The sequence below is a fragment of the Amphimedon queenslandica genome, unplaced genomic scaffold (genome assembly GCF_000090795.2).
Source record: "Amphimedon queenslandica unplaced genomic scaffold, v1.1 AMPQUscaffold_13448, whole genome shotgun sequence".
NCBI classification, from domain to species: domain Eukaryota; kingdom Metazoa; phylum Porifera; class Demospongiae; order Haplosclerida; family Niphatidae; genus Amphimedon; species Amphimedon queenslandica.
This window is the reverse complement of record NW_003546316.1, coordinates 187464-204540: the sequence shown is the minus strand read 5'-3', so window position 1 is coordinate 204540 and position 17077 is coordinate 187464. Positions and strand designations below refer to the sequence as shown.

The 17077-nt window shown below is 35.9% G+C and overlaps 5 protein-coding genes across 5 annotated transcripts in view; 1 reads left to right on the top strand and 4 right to left on the bottom strand.

Annotated features, from left to right (window-relative positions):
• Positions 1-1751, bottom strand: part of LOC100641421 (adenylate cyclase type 9-like) — a 5673-nt gene extending 3922 nt beyond the window's left edge. The window contains exons 1-3 of the mRNA XM_003385773.3: positions 1359-1751; positions 1203-1292; positions 596-708 (exon numbers count right to left, since the gene is read on the bottom strand). Coding sequence (XP_003385821.2) covers positions 596-708; positions 1203-1292; positions 1359-1665 — 510 coding nt within the window. The 5' untranslated portion in view covers positions 1666-1751. The remainder of the gene's footprint in view (positions 1-595; positions 709-1202; positions 1293-1358) is intronic.
• Positions 1752-2467: 716 nt separating this feature from the next.
• LOC100633169 (40S ribosomal protein S3a-like) lies at positions 2468-3953 on the bottom strand. The gene is made up of 6 exons (XM_003385793.3): positions 3867-3953; positions 3624-3727; positions 3387-3574; positions 2922-3130; positions 2744-2853; positions 2468-2683 (listed from the first exon to the last, which is right to left on the bottom strand). Exons 1-6 carry the CDS (start codon positions 3923-3925, stop codon positions 2577-2579), a joined length of 777 nt encoding a protein of 258 aa, XP_003385841.1. The 5' UTR covers positions 3926-3953; the 3' UTR covers positions 2468-2576.
• Positions 3954-4053: 100 nt separating this feature from the next.
• Positions 4054-12378, top strand: LOC105312403 (neurochondrin-like). The gene is made up of 16 exons (XM_011405020.2): positions 4054-4143; positions 4234-4333; positions 4389-4462; positions 4517-4575; positions 4625-4761; positions 4838-5019; positions 5087-5156; positions 5225-5330; positions 5395-5431; positions 5481-6046; positions 6182-6209; positions 6813-6945; positions 7168-7227; positions 11056-11277; positions 12092-12205; positions 12270-12378. Exons 1-16 carry the CDS (start codon positions 4054-4056, stop codon positions 12356-12358), a joined length of 2067 nt encoding a protein of 688 aa, XP_011403322.2. The 3' UTR covers positions 12359-12378.
• Positions 7532-9506, bottom strand: LOC109581292 (uncharacterized). The gene is made up of 2 exons (XM_019995286.1): positions 9452-9506; positions 7532-9073 (listed from the first exon to the last, which is right to left on the bottom strand). The coding sequence occupies exons 1-2, from the start codon at positions 9475-9477 to the stop codon at positions 7663-7665; spliced, it is 1437 nt and encodes a 478-aa protein (XP_019850845.1). The 5' UTR covers positions 9478-9506; the 3' UTR covers positions 7532-7662.
• An 83-nt stretch (positions 12379-12461) lies between the features above and the next one.
• Positions 12462-17009, bottom strand: LOC109581291 (PAX-interacting protein 1-like). The gene is made up of 16 exons (XM_019995285.1): positions 16911-17009; positions 16726-16866; positions 16630-16673; positions 16321-16384; positions 15508-16245; positions 15256-15354; positions 14845-14982; positions 14576-14697; positions 14405-14487; positions 14253-14345; positions 13873-14126; positions 13745-13813; positions 13540-13639; positions 13313-13494; positions 12726-12838; positions 12462-12633 (listed from the first exon to the last, which is right to left on the bottom strand). The coding sequence occupies exons 1-16, from the start codon at positions 16992-16994 to the stop codon at positions 12486-12488; spliced, it is 2472 nt and encodes an 823-aa protein (XP_019850844.1). The 5' UTR covers positions 16995-17009; the 3' UTR covers positions 12462-12485.
• Between the last annotated feature and the right edge of the window lie 68 nt (positions 17010-17077).

The following is a 17077-nucleotide window of genomic DNA, read 5'->3' as shown; positions in this document are numbered from 1 at the left end:
TTCATTAGCAGAGACAGTGTAAAAGAGGCGTGTGTACACACACACACATCGTGCAATAAGACGCAACACATCAATACCTAACTGCATCCAATGCACAAACAGTTCAATGTGATGATAATAAGAGAGACAAATCATACTGATACTCTTTAACATAGAACATAAATGGAGAGGCTGACATTAAGTGAGCTAATATCACACAAAAAGGACATGCTAATACAAAGAACAGGTGCAGTTTAACACTTGCTAAGGAAGTATAGGGAATAGTCCCAGGCATTAAATAGAAGCAACCCTCAACACTAAAGTACACGTAGATAAATATAAGCCATAGAGTTGTGATAAGGTGGTCAAGTCTAAAATAATTCATTTTTAGTGAGTGAGACAATAACAGTATTGTCTGTTAACATACAAAGTGACATTTCAGAGAGAAAGATGAACATACAAAGTGGTATAGATTAATACATTATAAAGTGTATAGGTATTAAGTGGAATGATTTAAGGTACACTCAAACGCTTTCTTGTCTTCCTTGCATTTTTATCATGCACTTCGTAAATAGAAAACTTAACAAAGCACATTCTTGTTAAAAACATGTCTCACCTGTATGTGGTCACTAGGCAACGAGCCCCGCCTGTTTTGATGAAGCTGATAAACGTACTCTAAGTCACCAGCCGACATGTCATCAAAATTTAACTTTGAGCCTGACTTTAAACCTAGAGAGAGGGAGAGAGAAAGAGAGAGAGGGAGAGAGAGAGAGAGAGAGAGAGAGAGAGAGAGAGAGAGAGAGAGAGAGAGAGAGAGAGAGAGAGAGACATAAAAGTTGTTTATCACTATGTACGTACATGTATATATATTCTAATTAAATTAGGTGCAATTACACACACAAAATACTCTACGACAAAGGAAATACAGACACACACAGCACAAGGGTTAAGCAATAATAAACAATACGTATATGGCGGCTACTACTATGACATGCACAAAACTTTGTACATGTACATGTACACTTAACGTACATGATGAGTTCATCTATGATGAAATGTGTCCTCATGATTATTGAAAAAGAATGTACATGTACATGTGTATGTTCACAGTTAATAATAGTATCATGAATGCATTTGCAGTATACATTTGTTTCACATTATGTATCTCTGTGTATCCTCTTTCCCCCTCTCTCTCTCTGTTACATATGTAGCCTATTCCTTACCTGCTAATGGACCTCCATTAACCATTTCAACGATAGAGGGACGTCTGCCTTCGCTGAACGAGGTCCTACCTAGAGGGGTGTGTGTCGCTGCTGAAGAAAGGAAGAAAAAAAACAGACGTAATTTTTAAACTCAACGTCCATTTAGATAAAACCTACATGTGCAACTGCTTCCAGTAATAGGGATGTCTAGGCCAGAATCTTTCTCAATGCCAAATCCATTATTATTGTTAGCAGCACCGTTTAGATGTAGAGCTAAGAGTCTAGGGGGTCTAACAGTAATGGGGCTACCCTCATCTTCGTGTGTGCTACCGCCGGAGGAGTTGGGGTAGGTACTGTCAGAGCATAGCCCAAGACCCAAGTCTTCGTCAGTCTCTTCGCTATGACTCTCCTTGTTATAAACGGTCGGTCTCCTTTCACTGGCAGGAGATAGAGACGGGCGAAGATCTCCTAGCGTCACTGACATTACAAGAAGAGTAATAGGAGAAGGAGATGTTTTGTAAACAGAGAAAGAAGAGACAGAGAGAGGAAGATAGTGCAGGCCAAGAATGGGAGGGAAGATTGACCACTTGATACACGCCCACGTGGAATAATTAAAAATCAAAGCACGTGGTTTCCGTATACTCCCGTTTATTTATTTAAATATTTTAAATTTTTTATTATAATAATAATTTTTTCATTTTTATTTAATTTATTCATTTTTATTTATTATTTACAATTTTATTTATTTTTATCTATTTTTATTTTTAAAGTTTATTTATTATTTTTTTATCTTTTTTTATTTTTATTTTTTATTTATTTTTTATTAAACTTTTAGGCTGCGGGCGCATTTTTTTGACTGAAATAAATAAATCAATCCAGCTCATTAATTAATTTTTTATGTTTTAATTTTTAATCTATTTAATTTATTATTTTTTGTTATTTTCTTAACTTTTTATATTATTTATTATTTTTTAAAATTTTTTAAATTGTTAATATTTCTTATTTTTTAATTTTATTTTTTATATTTATTTTATCTATTTTTATATTTTTTATTTTGATTAAAAAAATTTTTTTTTGATTTCATATTTATTTTTGTTTTATTTTTATTTATTAAAAAAAACATTAAAGGGGCAAGCCTGAGAAAGCTATAGATTATGTGCTGTGATGTTACATGTATCAGAAAGCAAAGCACTTTTGCATGTCAAAATACAGTACAGTAGGCTTCATGTACCACCAAGTCATCTTAGCTGCTTAAATTGACATGCATATCTATGACAAAATAATTATTAATTTAACAATTTTTTATAATTTTAAATTTCTCTTCTTCATTAAAAGAGCAGATGGTACACAAATTGAAAGCATAATTTAATTAATATTATTATAATTGAAATAAGTTCAGACGGTTTCCTGAACTGGCGGCTCATAGCTTCTCTCCACTTTGGTCCCACTGGACGTGGTCACAACAGTGCCACCCTCACCATGGAGGTCCCTCAACTTCCCAACTAGTAAGGAGAAAAAAATGTATAAAATTTAATGCGTTGGTTTGTAATTTTTTTGCTTACTGTCAAATTTTGGTTTCTTCAATACTTTCACTTTCCTTATAAGGACGTCATGAAGCGGGAATATCGCCTGACACTTTTTCTCAATGTCGCGACCAATGCTATCTGGAATACTAAGAAAAAATAAAACAAAAATCATTAAGCTCTTTTCTTGTTGTAAGATCTTTAATAACTCTCTTACAGTTTAGTCACAACTTCTTTGAGGTCCACTCCGCTAATCTCAGCTTTCATCATCTCTACCATCCTCTTCCTGATCTCTCTACATTGAGATGCTTTGGCATACGCAGTCTTCTTGATCTGGTTCGGTTGCTTGCGAGTGAATCCGATACAGAATACTCTTAAGAGGTAGCCGTCGGTCGTCTTAGCATCAACAATTGCTTCAATAAGAGTCTAGGGATATTGAGGAATTATACATTAAGGGAAAGCAATTGAGAAACTTTATAGAACAAAAATTATTAGAAGAGAACAGTCAGTAAAATTGACTTTATTTGCAAATGCACTGCCCCGCCATACATGGCTTAATAAAGCAATATTATTAAGTTTTAAATTAGTAGAAATCCGGTACTACTTAAAGAAAATACGTCTATGTATTGCTGTTACATTTACGCTGTAATGTGGCCTTTGGCAAAATCTTCATAAAACTCACCTGCCATTTCTTCACTAATGATTTCAACTTATCAGTAGTGAGTGTCATCCCATGGAAATTGGTGAGGACATTCTTTCCACTGATGTCTTCAGCAATCAGACGAAACTTGCGAAAGGCGACCTCATCGTTTTGTAGATCTGCCAATGAGACCTCAAAAACTCTACCCTTTAAACCATCACTAGCAAGTTCTAAATTAAAAAAAAACATATATATGTACTTGACAATAAAATTACGTACTTTTTCCTTGTGTTCTAGTAACTAGAGTCTTGCCTATATTTCTATTAGTGAATAAAGTTGGTGCCTTGACATCATACCACTCCTTCTTGGTGTATGGATCGATACTAAAGTGAATAATGACGATCACATTTATACAATATCTCTCTCAATCCATCTAGCAATAATACTCAAAATATAAATATATGCTTCATCGTCCTCCTTCATTATCATATTGAACTGCTGTCGTGCTACCATTGCACTTACATTTTCTTCTTGGCTCCTTTCTTTCCCTTAGTCAACCTCTTGTTCTTGCCTACCGCCATTTTATTCAGAGAAAGAACACGTGGGAAGAGAGCCGAGCATGCGCACATTATAACCTTAATAACTATTAATATCATACGTTTAGGCAACGTGAAAACACGTGGTCATGGAAACTCCACCCTTTTGAAAGATGACTGATTTTGGTGGAACTTTTTCTCGAGCTGTATCACTTTTTGTGGCTGGAAAGACTGACAATGAGAAGCTAGCCTCCTTGCTAATAGTAAATAGAAAAAATTGAGTGTTTTGAAATGACTAGTTATTTTAATTTATCAAAAAATAATTCTCTAATTTTTCTTCTTTTTATTAATAGATAGCAAAGTTGCTTAAGGAACAAGAGACTGACCAGTTGACACGGAGAAAGATATTTGAGAAAATCGGATTTGATTTTATAAATCGCTTACTCATTACTGGTAAGAAGGGGAACGGGAATGGAACTATAGGAATCAAATATACTATTCTTTATAGAATCTTCAGATTCTGAAGCTTTAGCTTCAGTTGCCGTGGCCATTTTGTCATCTTATTGTTCCGATCCTGAACTAGTGAGTTGACATACAGTATTACGGTAAGCATAATGTACATATATTACATCACAGGCTCTTCATCCTCAAATCACATCGAAACTTCCTTATTTTAATAAATTCATATCATCCAAGTAAGAGAAAAAAATTGTAAATTAGCTAATTATTTATTCATTGATTTAGCGTATGTCCTGTGGGTGTGGTCAATGATTCGCTATATTGCATTGAAGTTTTTGTGTCTGTTGATAAAGGACGGCAGTATCTTTGGAGGTATAATACACTGCTCTCACTCATTCAATGCTTTATCAATTACGAATCATGTAAGGAAAAATTTTAACTGCATGGTTACTCTCATTAAAATTTTACTCATTTTTCATCTTATTTTTTACTTGTTAGATCGTGAAGTGTCAAAACGTATCATTATATCTCTCTTGGCTGATTTGGATCAAGTTAAGTCTAACACTGATTTGATACTGGAATCAGTTCAATACCTAACTAATGAGATCAAGTTAAGACAGTGTGAGCTGAAGTTTGAACTGTGTCAGCTTTTACTTGATATGAATCAATGGATTGGAGAAGTGAGAGAGAAGAGGAGAGAGACAGATTAGAAGAATCATACTATTATTTATTATTTATTTTATGCAGTATTTAACTCACAACAAGTGGTTAGTAGACATTGGATCTGCTCTTAGCGACATACTTCACAGTAGATTAGGTAACAGCTGCAAAATAATTAAAACCTAATTCATGATTAATTTATTATAATTTATTATTAATTTTTAGATGTTGTTCATCGTCATGTTGGCCTAATGTTACTATGCTCTCTGTGCCAGATGCATGGCTGCCACTGGTTACTTGAAGTACCACCTAAAGAAGGAAAGAGTAAAAGGTAGTTTTTAAATTTTTTTTTAGTATTAGTCTATAGCTCATGGCCTCTTTTCCACTTCATTTAGTTCCTTTCTTTTACTGGCAGTACATCTAGTCGGCATAGTACGTTATAAATAATTTATTTCCTACATGATATTTAAACTATTTATAGGAGATTAATATTTTACTGGAGACAGACTCCATTTCTCCTCAAGCGAGTCCTACCTCGTGCTTTGTGCCTTCACTCTCTCTTCTCATATCTTGTTTCTCTTTTATTGAGCAAAGTATTGTATTTGTAGCTGACTCCAGTGAAGAGGAGGAGGAGGAGCAAAAGGGACAAGAAGGAGTGAGGAATCTTCCTTCAGAAGAGGATCTCTTACAACTGCATTCAGCTTTACTAGAATCCATGACCAATATTGTCAAACTCCTTCAGAGAATTACAAAAGATTTTTTTCAGAATCATGAAACATGTACTACAGAACAAAACCCGTTTCTAATACCAGCCATACGAGTTTTTGGTGCTTGGCTGGCCGAAGATTCTCTCTCACTTATGTCTGAAGTATCTCTGCTCATCCCTTTTCTTATTCAGTATTGTGATCATGATAAAGGTGGAGGAGTTGACATTGTCAAGTTCTTGGTTCCAGGTTTTATGAATTTGATTCATCAAAGTGATGTTCTTTCCATTGATGAAAAGCTTATTGGAGTTTTATTGAAATATGCCACATCCCTTTTGGCAAGGTAAAATCAAAATATGTTTTAAGCATCTCTGCCTTTCCATTACTAATTATCTACTAACAATAATGCTAAAAATGTACTAACAAGTAATAATACACTGGAATGTACTGATTGTTCTTATAATATTTCTATTTCTAGGCTAGATGATGTTACTGTACAATCACAAGTCAGTGAAGCATATTAATATATGCATGATTTACATTAATTAATTGTATTTAATTTAATTTATCGATTGGTTTTTGATGGCAACCACTACATGTTTTTGCTTGACTATAGACGGATGCAATTAAAAAGCTGTCAAAACTTCTTGTTTTTACTGGACTCTTGTTAGCCGTTCATTAATTCGTTTACAAATTTGAATAGAACCAATTTGAACATGATAATGTCCTAATAATCAAATGAGCTAGAATAGCTGTATAATCATAATTGTAATTAAAGATAAGAGTGTAATAGACCAGGTAGGATATACATATAGAGAGAGGGAGAGAGAGAGGGAGGGAGAGAGAGAGAGAGGGAGGGAGAAAGAGAGAGAGGGAGAGAGAGAGAGGAAGGTGGAGAGTGTGTTGGTGCATGAACATATGTTTGTCACTGTATATGGTAATGGGAACAACAGTGATTTGTATTTATATGTACCATTACATAATGCGTAGGGGTACATGTACATGTACAAGTATACATGTATGTACAATGAATCTTTTAATATATTTTGTCATTATTTTGTTTATTTATATTCTAATTTCTTTATTCTTTCCCTATCATCTCTCTCTAGTTGCAGATGTGTGTATCGTTAATGATAAGTATCTGTGAGAAAGTGGAAGAGAAGAAGAAGGAACTGACTAGTCCTTTGTGGACAGAGTGGCTGAGAATCCTTTCACAATTAATAAAGAGCACTTTTGTTAAAGGTAGAGAGAGAGAGAGAAAGAGGGAGAGAGGGAGGGGAGAAAATAGGTATACTCATGTAGTATATGAATGACTGATTTTATTTGCTGTAACATTGTGACTGTGTGAGACTAGAGTGTGAGAAAGATGACAAGTTTTGTAGTAACAGTCCAACAGTGGGGCTATTTGTAATTTAGTCTCAATTGATTAATATAATTAAATTATTATATTATCATGCCTTTTAGATTTTATTACTCAACTGATAGTTCTGTATCTCTTTATATTGAAACAAACCACAAAGCAAGGTAATGATAAAAAATTGAACTGATATTATAATAAAATGAAGGCATGTGAATGGAATATGAGAGTATGACAGTAATATGAATGCTAAAATGTAAAAAATACAACAATAATGATATTATTATACACAATGACACATGAAGACCAGTGATGATACAATGAACTATAATGAATTGTCTAAGTGAAGGAATGGTGGACGTACATGTACATGTATGCTGTTGTTTGTCCTGTTGAAAATGTGGAGGAGAGAAAGACAAGAAGTGTAGCGAGAAGCTGACTGCCATATTATTCTCATTGCATGACATATCATATGTTGTAATTGACTGTCTTTGGTTATGGAATCAGAGTTCAAATGTATGCTTGCATGATGCGCATGTGTATGTGTGTAAGAAGAATAAATACATTATATCACAATTGTAGTGTTGTATGCTTAGCTTTGTTTACTCTTCGCCACCGAAACACTCTTCCACTATTTCTATGCATTTCTCTTCACCAGTGTCCCTCTCCTTGTACCATCGTTCAACCACGTTTGCGTACACATCAGTGTCACCGGGCGACGTTAGTATCAAACACCTTGATTCCGATGCTATGATTTGATTTAGCACGCTCACATATCCATCGTGCTTGATACTAGCGAATTGTAGCAGGACTTTCTTCCTCCAAGATGAAGGTGTGATCTTGCTCCCATACAGCGCCCTAAAGAACATCTTAAATGATATTTTTCCTTCGACCTCCTTGCTTTTGTGGCCGCTCATCACTAGGTAAGGGCTCGAAGCATTTTTATTTTTTATCGACGAATGGAACCGAGTTAAAATACGCTCATAGCAGGCATCAATGCCCAAGGAGGATTGAACGTCTTGTGTGAGTATGATTGCCGTTCTGGCCCCGCCTACTTTATTAGTGTAACTACTTGCATCATTCATTATGCTTTTACTCGGTCGTATTTTATGTACTAGTCTCCCGATATTTTCACACGTATGGGCGGGGTCACTAGCAGGCATTGAAGGACTGATATCCAAATTTCGAAATAGTACCACGGTTTTTTTGTCCAGTTGATGGGTTCCTGACTGCTTTTGAAGGAATTCGACAAAGTCTTCGACCGTATTGAGCATGTCTTTGATGGAATAAGCCAAACTCCCGAGACAGATTTCTTGAGTAACGCTAAGTCCGAAATTCAAGTGTAGGTCGGACCTGTAGGCAGAAGAGTCGTTCATGCAGCCTGGTGTGCTATCCATAGCATTTTTCTGATAGTTATAGACCTCCTTTACGTCCACTACTAGTACTTCTCTTACTTCCTCCACTTCCACTTCTCCGATTCCCACGAATGGTGTCAGTGTCCCACGTCTCTCATAGAGGTTGTCCCAAGAGCTTGGGTCGTACACTGTATCCAGCGAGAGGGAGTTGGGGTCATTTGGTTGTCTTGGGAATGCAGTGGTAAGCGAGTTGATCGATATGGCTGGTTCCACAAGGTCTAGTTGTAGCCTCTTTGCCCAGCACTGGAGGATGAGGAGATGAGAGAGGGAGGAGGAGAGAGAAGGTGAGGACAGGGATTGTATTATGACATAGCCCCGTGGCTCTCTTTTTACCGGAGGAGAAGGCAGCTGGTCAAGACTGCTATGAAGTGAGAGCTTCTTTATCTTCTCTACTTCTAATGCTGGGGAAACTGTTTCTTTTAGTCTCCTCTTATTGAAAGAGTCTCTCTCTTTCTTATGAGATGATACAAGTCTTTCTTCTTCTCTTTTCTCTCCATCTAGCCCTGTCTTTATTGTATTGACACTGCTACTCAGTAAAAGAAGGACTAGAGAGAAGAGCAGGAGTAATGTTACCAGTAGCAGTGTGCTTGGAAAGATTCTACAGTGGAGAGAATGCATTAGTAGCAGCAATATAGTAAAAGATTGCACTGTCAAGAATGATAAACTAGATTTAGGATAAGCAGTAGCAAGCAGAGCTATATACTGGTAATTATAAGTAGATCAAAGAGCTGAAATGGCTCTTGTCCAAGCATCTACTACTTATATGCTTGATGATAGTATTATTATTATTATTATCTAACTGCTAATAATTGTTTATTGTGGCTTAATGCAAATCATTGTTACCAGCTGGTACAGGCTTGTTCTTAAGTTTATCATAGTTTGCTGCTGTCACCAAATTAAAGAACACAGTGCGTGTGGCTGTATCAGCAAGTGAGGGGCTCAAGTTATGACTTTCACATTCAACATGATGGCTTACCTTTTGAACCTTCTGAGTTCCACCATCTTCTTGAAAGAGACAGGAGCCAGAGAAGATATTAAGTATTCACACTGTACTCTCCCCTCTCTTCTCTCTCCCTTTATGTGGCTTCAGTCGTTGTTGCCACATGCACTTCTAAGGAATCACGGAATGCAAATACTTCATATATATTATCTTTCCTGTTTCTAGACTAATGAATATCATTAATATAAGTGAGACGACCCACGAGAGCTTGAGCATGTCTCATGCATTTATAAGGAGCCAGGATTTGACAAGGAGCATCAATCAACTGATGTGAATATTACTAATCCTTTGTATAAAATTTTTGAAAGGGCAACTGGTGGCCCTGGCAAATTAAATTCCAGTATTGAATAGAAACTATATATACCTAATGACGTGCATTTCGAGCATGTTTACATCTGTTCCATGCATGCCTGCTCTAGGAGCTCCGGTATTACTATACAAGAATGCAGGACATCTGTTGTGTAGTAATTATAGCTAATAGCTATTAGGCGTGTGCACATACCTGCTAGATTGCATGAGTATATATTAGTACAAATGCATTTATGAAAGTAATGGCCAGTTTATAGTGATTATTCTCTAGGAATAGCAATAGTAGAAATAATGGGGCTATTATAGTCTAGTAGTAATAGTAGTAGTATAGCTGATTTATACTGTGTACATGTACATACACTGTGACTCTTCCTTTTAAAAATTACTATTTATTTTATAGTTGCATGATAGTATGTGACTTCAAAAGCTCCACAGAATCACATTTACTGTTTGTTGGAGCACTGCTGGAGCATCTGTTTACGTGTCGCATAGGATTTCACATGTTTAAGGTTTCTGGAGTAGATTGTAATTGCTCGTTGAAGCAAGTTCTTGTATTGGTGTGAGAATGATGATTACATAAACCACAACAAAGTACTTCACTAATTGTGGCTCAATTGAGGAATGATAAACAGGATTGGTCTCAACTTTGATACTAGAATCTTGACTTTATTTATTCTCTCTCGATCTCTCACACACATATTGCCACCCTCTTTCTCTCTCATTTTGTTGATGGTTGTTCTTGTAATGTGTTTAGCTAACTGTTGTGATATTTTACTGTATTAGTGAAATAGAAAGCAGGTCTATAGTTATGCATGAATATTCACGTGTACATACATATATACTTGTGTGCCTTTGTATGCTTGTTCTGGTTGGTGGTTGTTATCAAACAGATTAAACTTCATACAAACTTCAAACTTTTTTAATTCATTGTATCTCAGCCTTTGATGTGTGTTGCACAGGAACAGAGAAATTGCTTCATTACAATAAATACATAAATGATACCGTGCATTATTAATATTATTATTATTATGAGATGACCGGATGGCATCAAAGGCTTGGAAAGTGTCCCTTCTGTTGTGGCTTTATTGTTGGCAACATCAGTACACACGCACACACATTTCTTTCTCTTAACCTCATTTATGAACTATTGGATGTGAAGACAATAGTCTTTGTAGTAGTAATTAATGGGTTGGTTATGTGTGTCACAGGAGTCTCTTATTTTAAATAATACTTCTCTCTCTCTCTCTCTCTCTTTTCTCATTTCCCATTAGATTTGTATATTGGTGACATCAAAAGTTGCATCGACATTCTTATGAAATTGTCTTGTAATTATCTAACGCTTGAGACCAACAGCAGCTGTAGTAACATGACTCAAGACATTACCACAAAAGAGGAGAGGATGAGATCAAGTGACAGTAAAGAGAGGATTGACCTTGTGGAACGAGCTTCCTCTCGGAATGTAGATTGTCATATATTGCAGCTGGGATTAAAGCGTATGTATTTTCAAAATAGTCTGTACTTATTGTTTCTTGCTAATTGCATTTTTTCAAGTCATGGCCATCAGCCAATTTTTGAGAAATTCCCTGTACTATAGCCCATGGTTTTTTCTGAAAAATGGCTCTGAAATCACCTCCAATTTTTATTGCATTTTCTGATACATATAGATGTCCTTATGCTATGTAGAAAGTTTGAGCCAATTCTGACTTTAAATTTTTGAGTTATGACCATTTTTAAAAATCGGCTAATTTCTGAAAAATTTCCTGTACTATAGCCCATGGTTTTTTCTAAAAAATGGCTCCAAAATTACCCCCCCATTTTTATTACATTTTTTGATACATATTGACGTCCTTATGCTATGTAGAAAGTTTGAGCCAATTCCGACTTAAAATTTTTGAGTTATGACCATTTTCAAAAATTAGCCAATTTCTGAAAAATTCCCTGTACTATAGCCCATGATTTTTTCCCAAAAATGGCTCCGAAATCACACCCAATTTTTATTACATCTTTTGATACATATTGACATCCTTATGCTATGTAGAAAGTTTGAGCCAATTCCGACTTAAAATTTTAAAGCTATGACCATTTTCAAAAATCGGCCAATTTCTGAAAAATTCCCTGTACTATATATAGGGTAATATAGCCCATGATTTTTTCCCAAAAATGGCTCCGAAATCACACCCAATTTTTATTACATTTTCTGATACATATTGACATCCTTATGCTATGTAAAAAGTTTGAATCGATTCCGACTTGAAATTTCCGAGTTATGACCATTTTAAAAGATAACTTCTTCTTTGTGTCCCACAGAGCTATCAGTACTAGTATCAGTAAATCATGAGATAAAATCTTTAGTTACTGGATGTCCTTCCTTACCATCATTACAACAATTATACAACAATCTCTCAGAAGCGAGAGAAGAGGGTAAGACTACTTTGTGTATAGATACATAGCCATTTTGATTATAAAGTCTTTTATGTGAATGTAGTTGATCAGATGGGAGAGTGGCAGCTTCATGAAGACAATGATCAATTTGTATCAAGTGTAAATATATTATTAAGAAATTGTAAAAGATAACTGAATAATAATGAATGATATAAATGAAAGAGATTATATGAATATGAGTAATTAAGATTAGCTTAAATTTGAAAAAAAGAAACTTCAATCATCAACTTTTTGTTCAATTTTTTCTCTTGCTATGCATTCATTGCTCGTTTTCATAGGTTTGGCTTGTAATGGGTGTAGCCTCCATTATTATCCGATTCTGATCGTATGATAGAAATTGTCTGAGAACTCCTGTTAATATAAACTCTGCGTTATAGAGCTGAATAGAATAAGGATGAGAAATGAACCTATAAAATTATTTAAAAAGCATGTCAAAATTAGCCCTTTAGCCATCAAAATTTTGATGCTTATGCGAACAAAATTTTTGTTGTTGACTTGCTTTGTACAATGGGGGATATCTTCAGGGCATGTGATGACAATCAGGTTGTGATTTGGCGGGAGATTATGCAAGTCTTTACCAAAGCGCCTGTTTAACTTGACTTCTGTCAGTAACTGTAGAAAAGAGAGGGAGAGAGTGAGAGAGAGAGAGAGGGAGAGAGAGAGAGAGGGAGAGAGAGAGAGAGAGAGAGGGAGAGAGAGAGAAAGAGAGAGAGAGAGAGAGAGAGGGAGAGAGAGAGAGAGAGAGAGAGTATAGGCTTCTCAATCTGATTAAGATGTTTTTATAAGTATAGTAATAATAATAATAATCCCCTAACAATGTGCACAACTTAATTATCCAAATAATCATTTTTGACTTAACATAGCAAGTACGCATACATGTACATGTATATGTACATGCATGTATAGTACATCTACATGTATTATGCATGTGTACTATAAATGTACATGTACGATGGGTGTAGCTACAAATGTTTTTATTAGTCGTTAATTGCAACATTAATGTCATTGGCTTCTTTTGATATCTGGAACATTCTCCCATTTTTAAAGTATAAAAATCAAAAAAAAAACAAACACTTGAATTCTTACTTCTCCTCCAGCAGACTCCACTATGCTTTGCAAGCTTTGAAAAGAAGGGACTACGTTTTGTGTGCTGTAAAAACAAAGTCCACTCAAAAGCTTCTTCTCTTTAGCTCTCCCCAGGGAGAGCGATATTGTCATATCGTAGAACTCTTCTCCGTCTTCGTCTCTCAGCAAATAAGGAGTAGCGTCTGTTCGTGTGACTAAAGGTCATGTGATTATGTACTGTACTGTACCTAGCAGGTAGCCTTTCTTTAGTGAGTCGTCAAGCCATTTTGTGGTCACTATGAATTGCGAAGTTGAAATGGCACACAGGAACTTGACCGTCCTAGCAATCTTAATGAAGAAAGAACTAATGTTAGTGAATATTTGTGTGTGTGTGTGTGTGTGTGATGTAGATTTGTGTATAAATTTGTGTGTAAGTGTTGGTTTTTGTCTTACTCTAGGAGCAACAAGATGTGAGCATTCGTTACAATCGTTAACAACTGTCCCTCCTAGCTTTGTGACATACTGTGAAAAGAAAATATAATAAAAATTGTAAGCTAAATTATTTAATAATAATAACTTACTTGTTTGTATTTTCTTGTTAATACAACGCTGAGTCCGGTGAACAGGACAGACGGGGGTTGTTCCCCTCTCCCTCGTTTACATATCAATTCGATCGGTTCTCTCTCTTCGCTAACGATCAAACAAGTGTTCCTCTCTCCTTCTCTCCCCTCTCCCTCTCCCTCTGTTTCTTCTCCAGTGTTACTGAAGCATTTTCCAGTGTCCAGTAATCCTCCTTGTTTAGTCTTATACTCAGCAATGAATGACCTCCAAGGCTCTGTAATAAAGTACATGTATTATTATTATTATTATTATTATTATTATTATTATTATTATTATTATTATTATTATTTCATAGATGTACAAATTATAACATTATTATTGTCGTTTTCGCCAAGCTTACTCAAGATCTCCATTGCTTCCTGGCTGGTTGGTTGGAATTCATTTTCAAGACCTAATGCTGTATGTCTTTCTTCAATAGCAGGTAAGGCTCCACCTACAGTACATGTAGTGATTAAGTATCATGTGAGTATGATACTTGATCAATTCACTCACTTTGCATTATATCAGCTACAAAGGTAGAATTTACGACTTTGATATTCCATTGAAGAGCCTTCTCATACTTTCGACCTTCTGCCCTACAAGTTCAATTTAATAAACATTCTCTTTTACATAGAAAGTTTGAGGTTAAAACATGTAGTATGTTGTTCCATTCTTAGGACTTACTTTTTTGATATTAAGTGAGTAGTGGAGTGACTGAGGTGACTTGTGTAGTTTATGCCTGACAAGTTGATCATATCTCTGACAATCTCCCTCTCCTTCCCAGTGTAATTGGTGAGGGTCATATTCTAAGAGAGAGAGTGAGAGAGAGAGAGAGAGAGGGAGAGAGAGAGAGGGAGAGAGAGAGAGGGAGGGGGAGAGAGAGAGAGGGAGAGAGGGAAGGAGAAAGAGTTATGTATTATAATAATTATAGGTCATTTCTCTGTCTCTATTACCATTTTGTCACAGTATGGAGGTGGTTTTTGATATGCTAGTGGAAAGTGAAGAGGATCTGATGGTGGAAACATTCTCTGGAGAGAAAGGACATCATTTAGCCAGTGAGCACTTGAAATACACTTGCCATCTGATAATGCCTAAGAGAGGGAGAGGTATAAAAAACACCTGAATGTGAAGCTAACAGAATATAGAACTAAATGCCTGTCCCAATTAGAAGCCGAGGACTATACGTGCATTAAGAAAATAGAAGCCTATTTCAAGTATAGAACAAACAGAAGACTTGTGTACAAATTAAAGATAAGAAATATATTATAACCTTGGCTTCTATTTAAAGATCTACATGTAGATTAGTCTGAATACATACAGTGTATACACATAGCTGATGCATCAATTTATATTATTCTACTTACTTGAGTGTACGTTTGACTATTCTTGTTCTTAGACAATAAATGTGTGCATTCTTTTTCGTCATAATCCAACAGCAGTCTACCACCATGAGCTGCAATGACCTGAAGAGACACATGCAAAGGTATATATTACATACAAGAAATACATACTAGATACATGTACTTTATTTTACAAGTACCTACATGTACATATTACATACTAAGTACCTATATACTAGGTACATGTACATTTACTTTATTTTACGAGTAAAGTACCTCTTCCCATTCTTTTATTGTCTCCTGTCCCATTAGCAAAGGATAGTCTATTATACCAAACACCATTCCTTCAAGGAGTCTCTTTTCTTTTCCCTCTCTCCCCTCCTCTCCCTCTCTCGTCCTCTGCAGTCCCTGAGGTGGTGGGGTAGGCTGTGGAGTTGGGGACACTCCCTCAGATAGGACTGGGCTAGCCCTGTAAATCGGTTTCCTCAGTGAGAGGTGGTCCCTGGATGGGTGTGGCTCCTCTATAATGCTCTCGGCCAGTGAGTCTATCCTTTTCATTGTTAATGGTACCTCGTTGGGTCGAGGTTCCATGCCAGCAGGGTCCGAGCAAGTTCCATTTTTTTGTTTCTTATGATAACTCTCTTCTTCGTTGTTTGCTTCTCTCGATCTCTTTCTTCCTTCCTCCCCCTCTCTCCCTCCTTTCCTCTTTGCTCCGCCAACAGTTTCTTTATCTTGTATCAATATCTCAACAGATGAAACTGATAGGTTACGACCGGCCGTCTTAGCACCCAGTGGCGGGTACTTTTCTTCGGATTGAACTTCTCCCTTTTTTATACTATCCACTAGCCATGCGGGCGTGACTGCTTTAATATCATGCTTTAAAGCTTCTTCGTATTTCTTTCCCGAGGCTTTGATGGCCAGGAGATGAGTGACATTCCTGTCAAGCTGCCGTTGATACTTGCCTCCGTAATAGTGTATCATTACCCAGAGCTTCTCAAGATCTGACGATGAAACCTAACGAGAGAGTGAGATATACGTGTACATGTACATGTACATGTACTTGTGCTTTTGTAATTCCTTTTCACTTACTTGTGTGGGACAGAGGACTAGCCCGCTTAGTAATTTACTAGTAGACATGTCGAATAATGAAGTACTGGAAAACAATTAAGGAATAATAATAACAATAATAATAATAATAATAATAATAATAATAATAATAAAAATAATAATAATAATAATAATAATAATAATTTGCATTTGCAATGAACATACTATGCATTTAATGTACATGTACATCTACATCATAAATATAACTTAAATTTAACAAAAATACATGCCCCCATTCCCTCTAGTATAAAAGCGTATTATTATCTAAAAGTTGTGTGCAGTTATAGATACGGTAGGAGGGTCCCTTCCTTGTCTGATAATAAAACCCAATTCGACTATCAAAAAATAAAAATATTGAATAATACAATATGCACACTAGTCTCTCACGTTAACAATGACGGCTTGGCAATCTTTTTCTTCTAAAATTCTCTGCGAGTCATTAAATGGGTCTTCAGTGATGATGTGAGTGACCACACTGCTTAAGAAATACTCTCTCATTCCACCTCCTCTCTTGAAGGCTTGGAGCACCTACAATAATAGAAAAGTTTGAAAAGATTTTTATTCTTCCTTGCCTCGCTCTTGTTCGTCATATTCTCGTCTTTCAAGAAGAAGCAAACCGAATCGAAAAGATTTTCATTCATAGTGTCGGAGGCCATTTTGTTTTAAAGTAAAGGGTTAATAAAAGCGAGCCACGCCTAACGAGCCACCTACGCAAAAAGGGGGCGTTGTGTAATTTGAT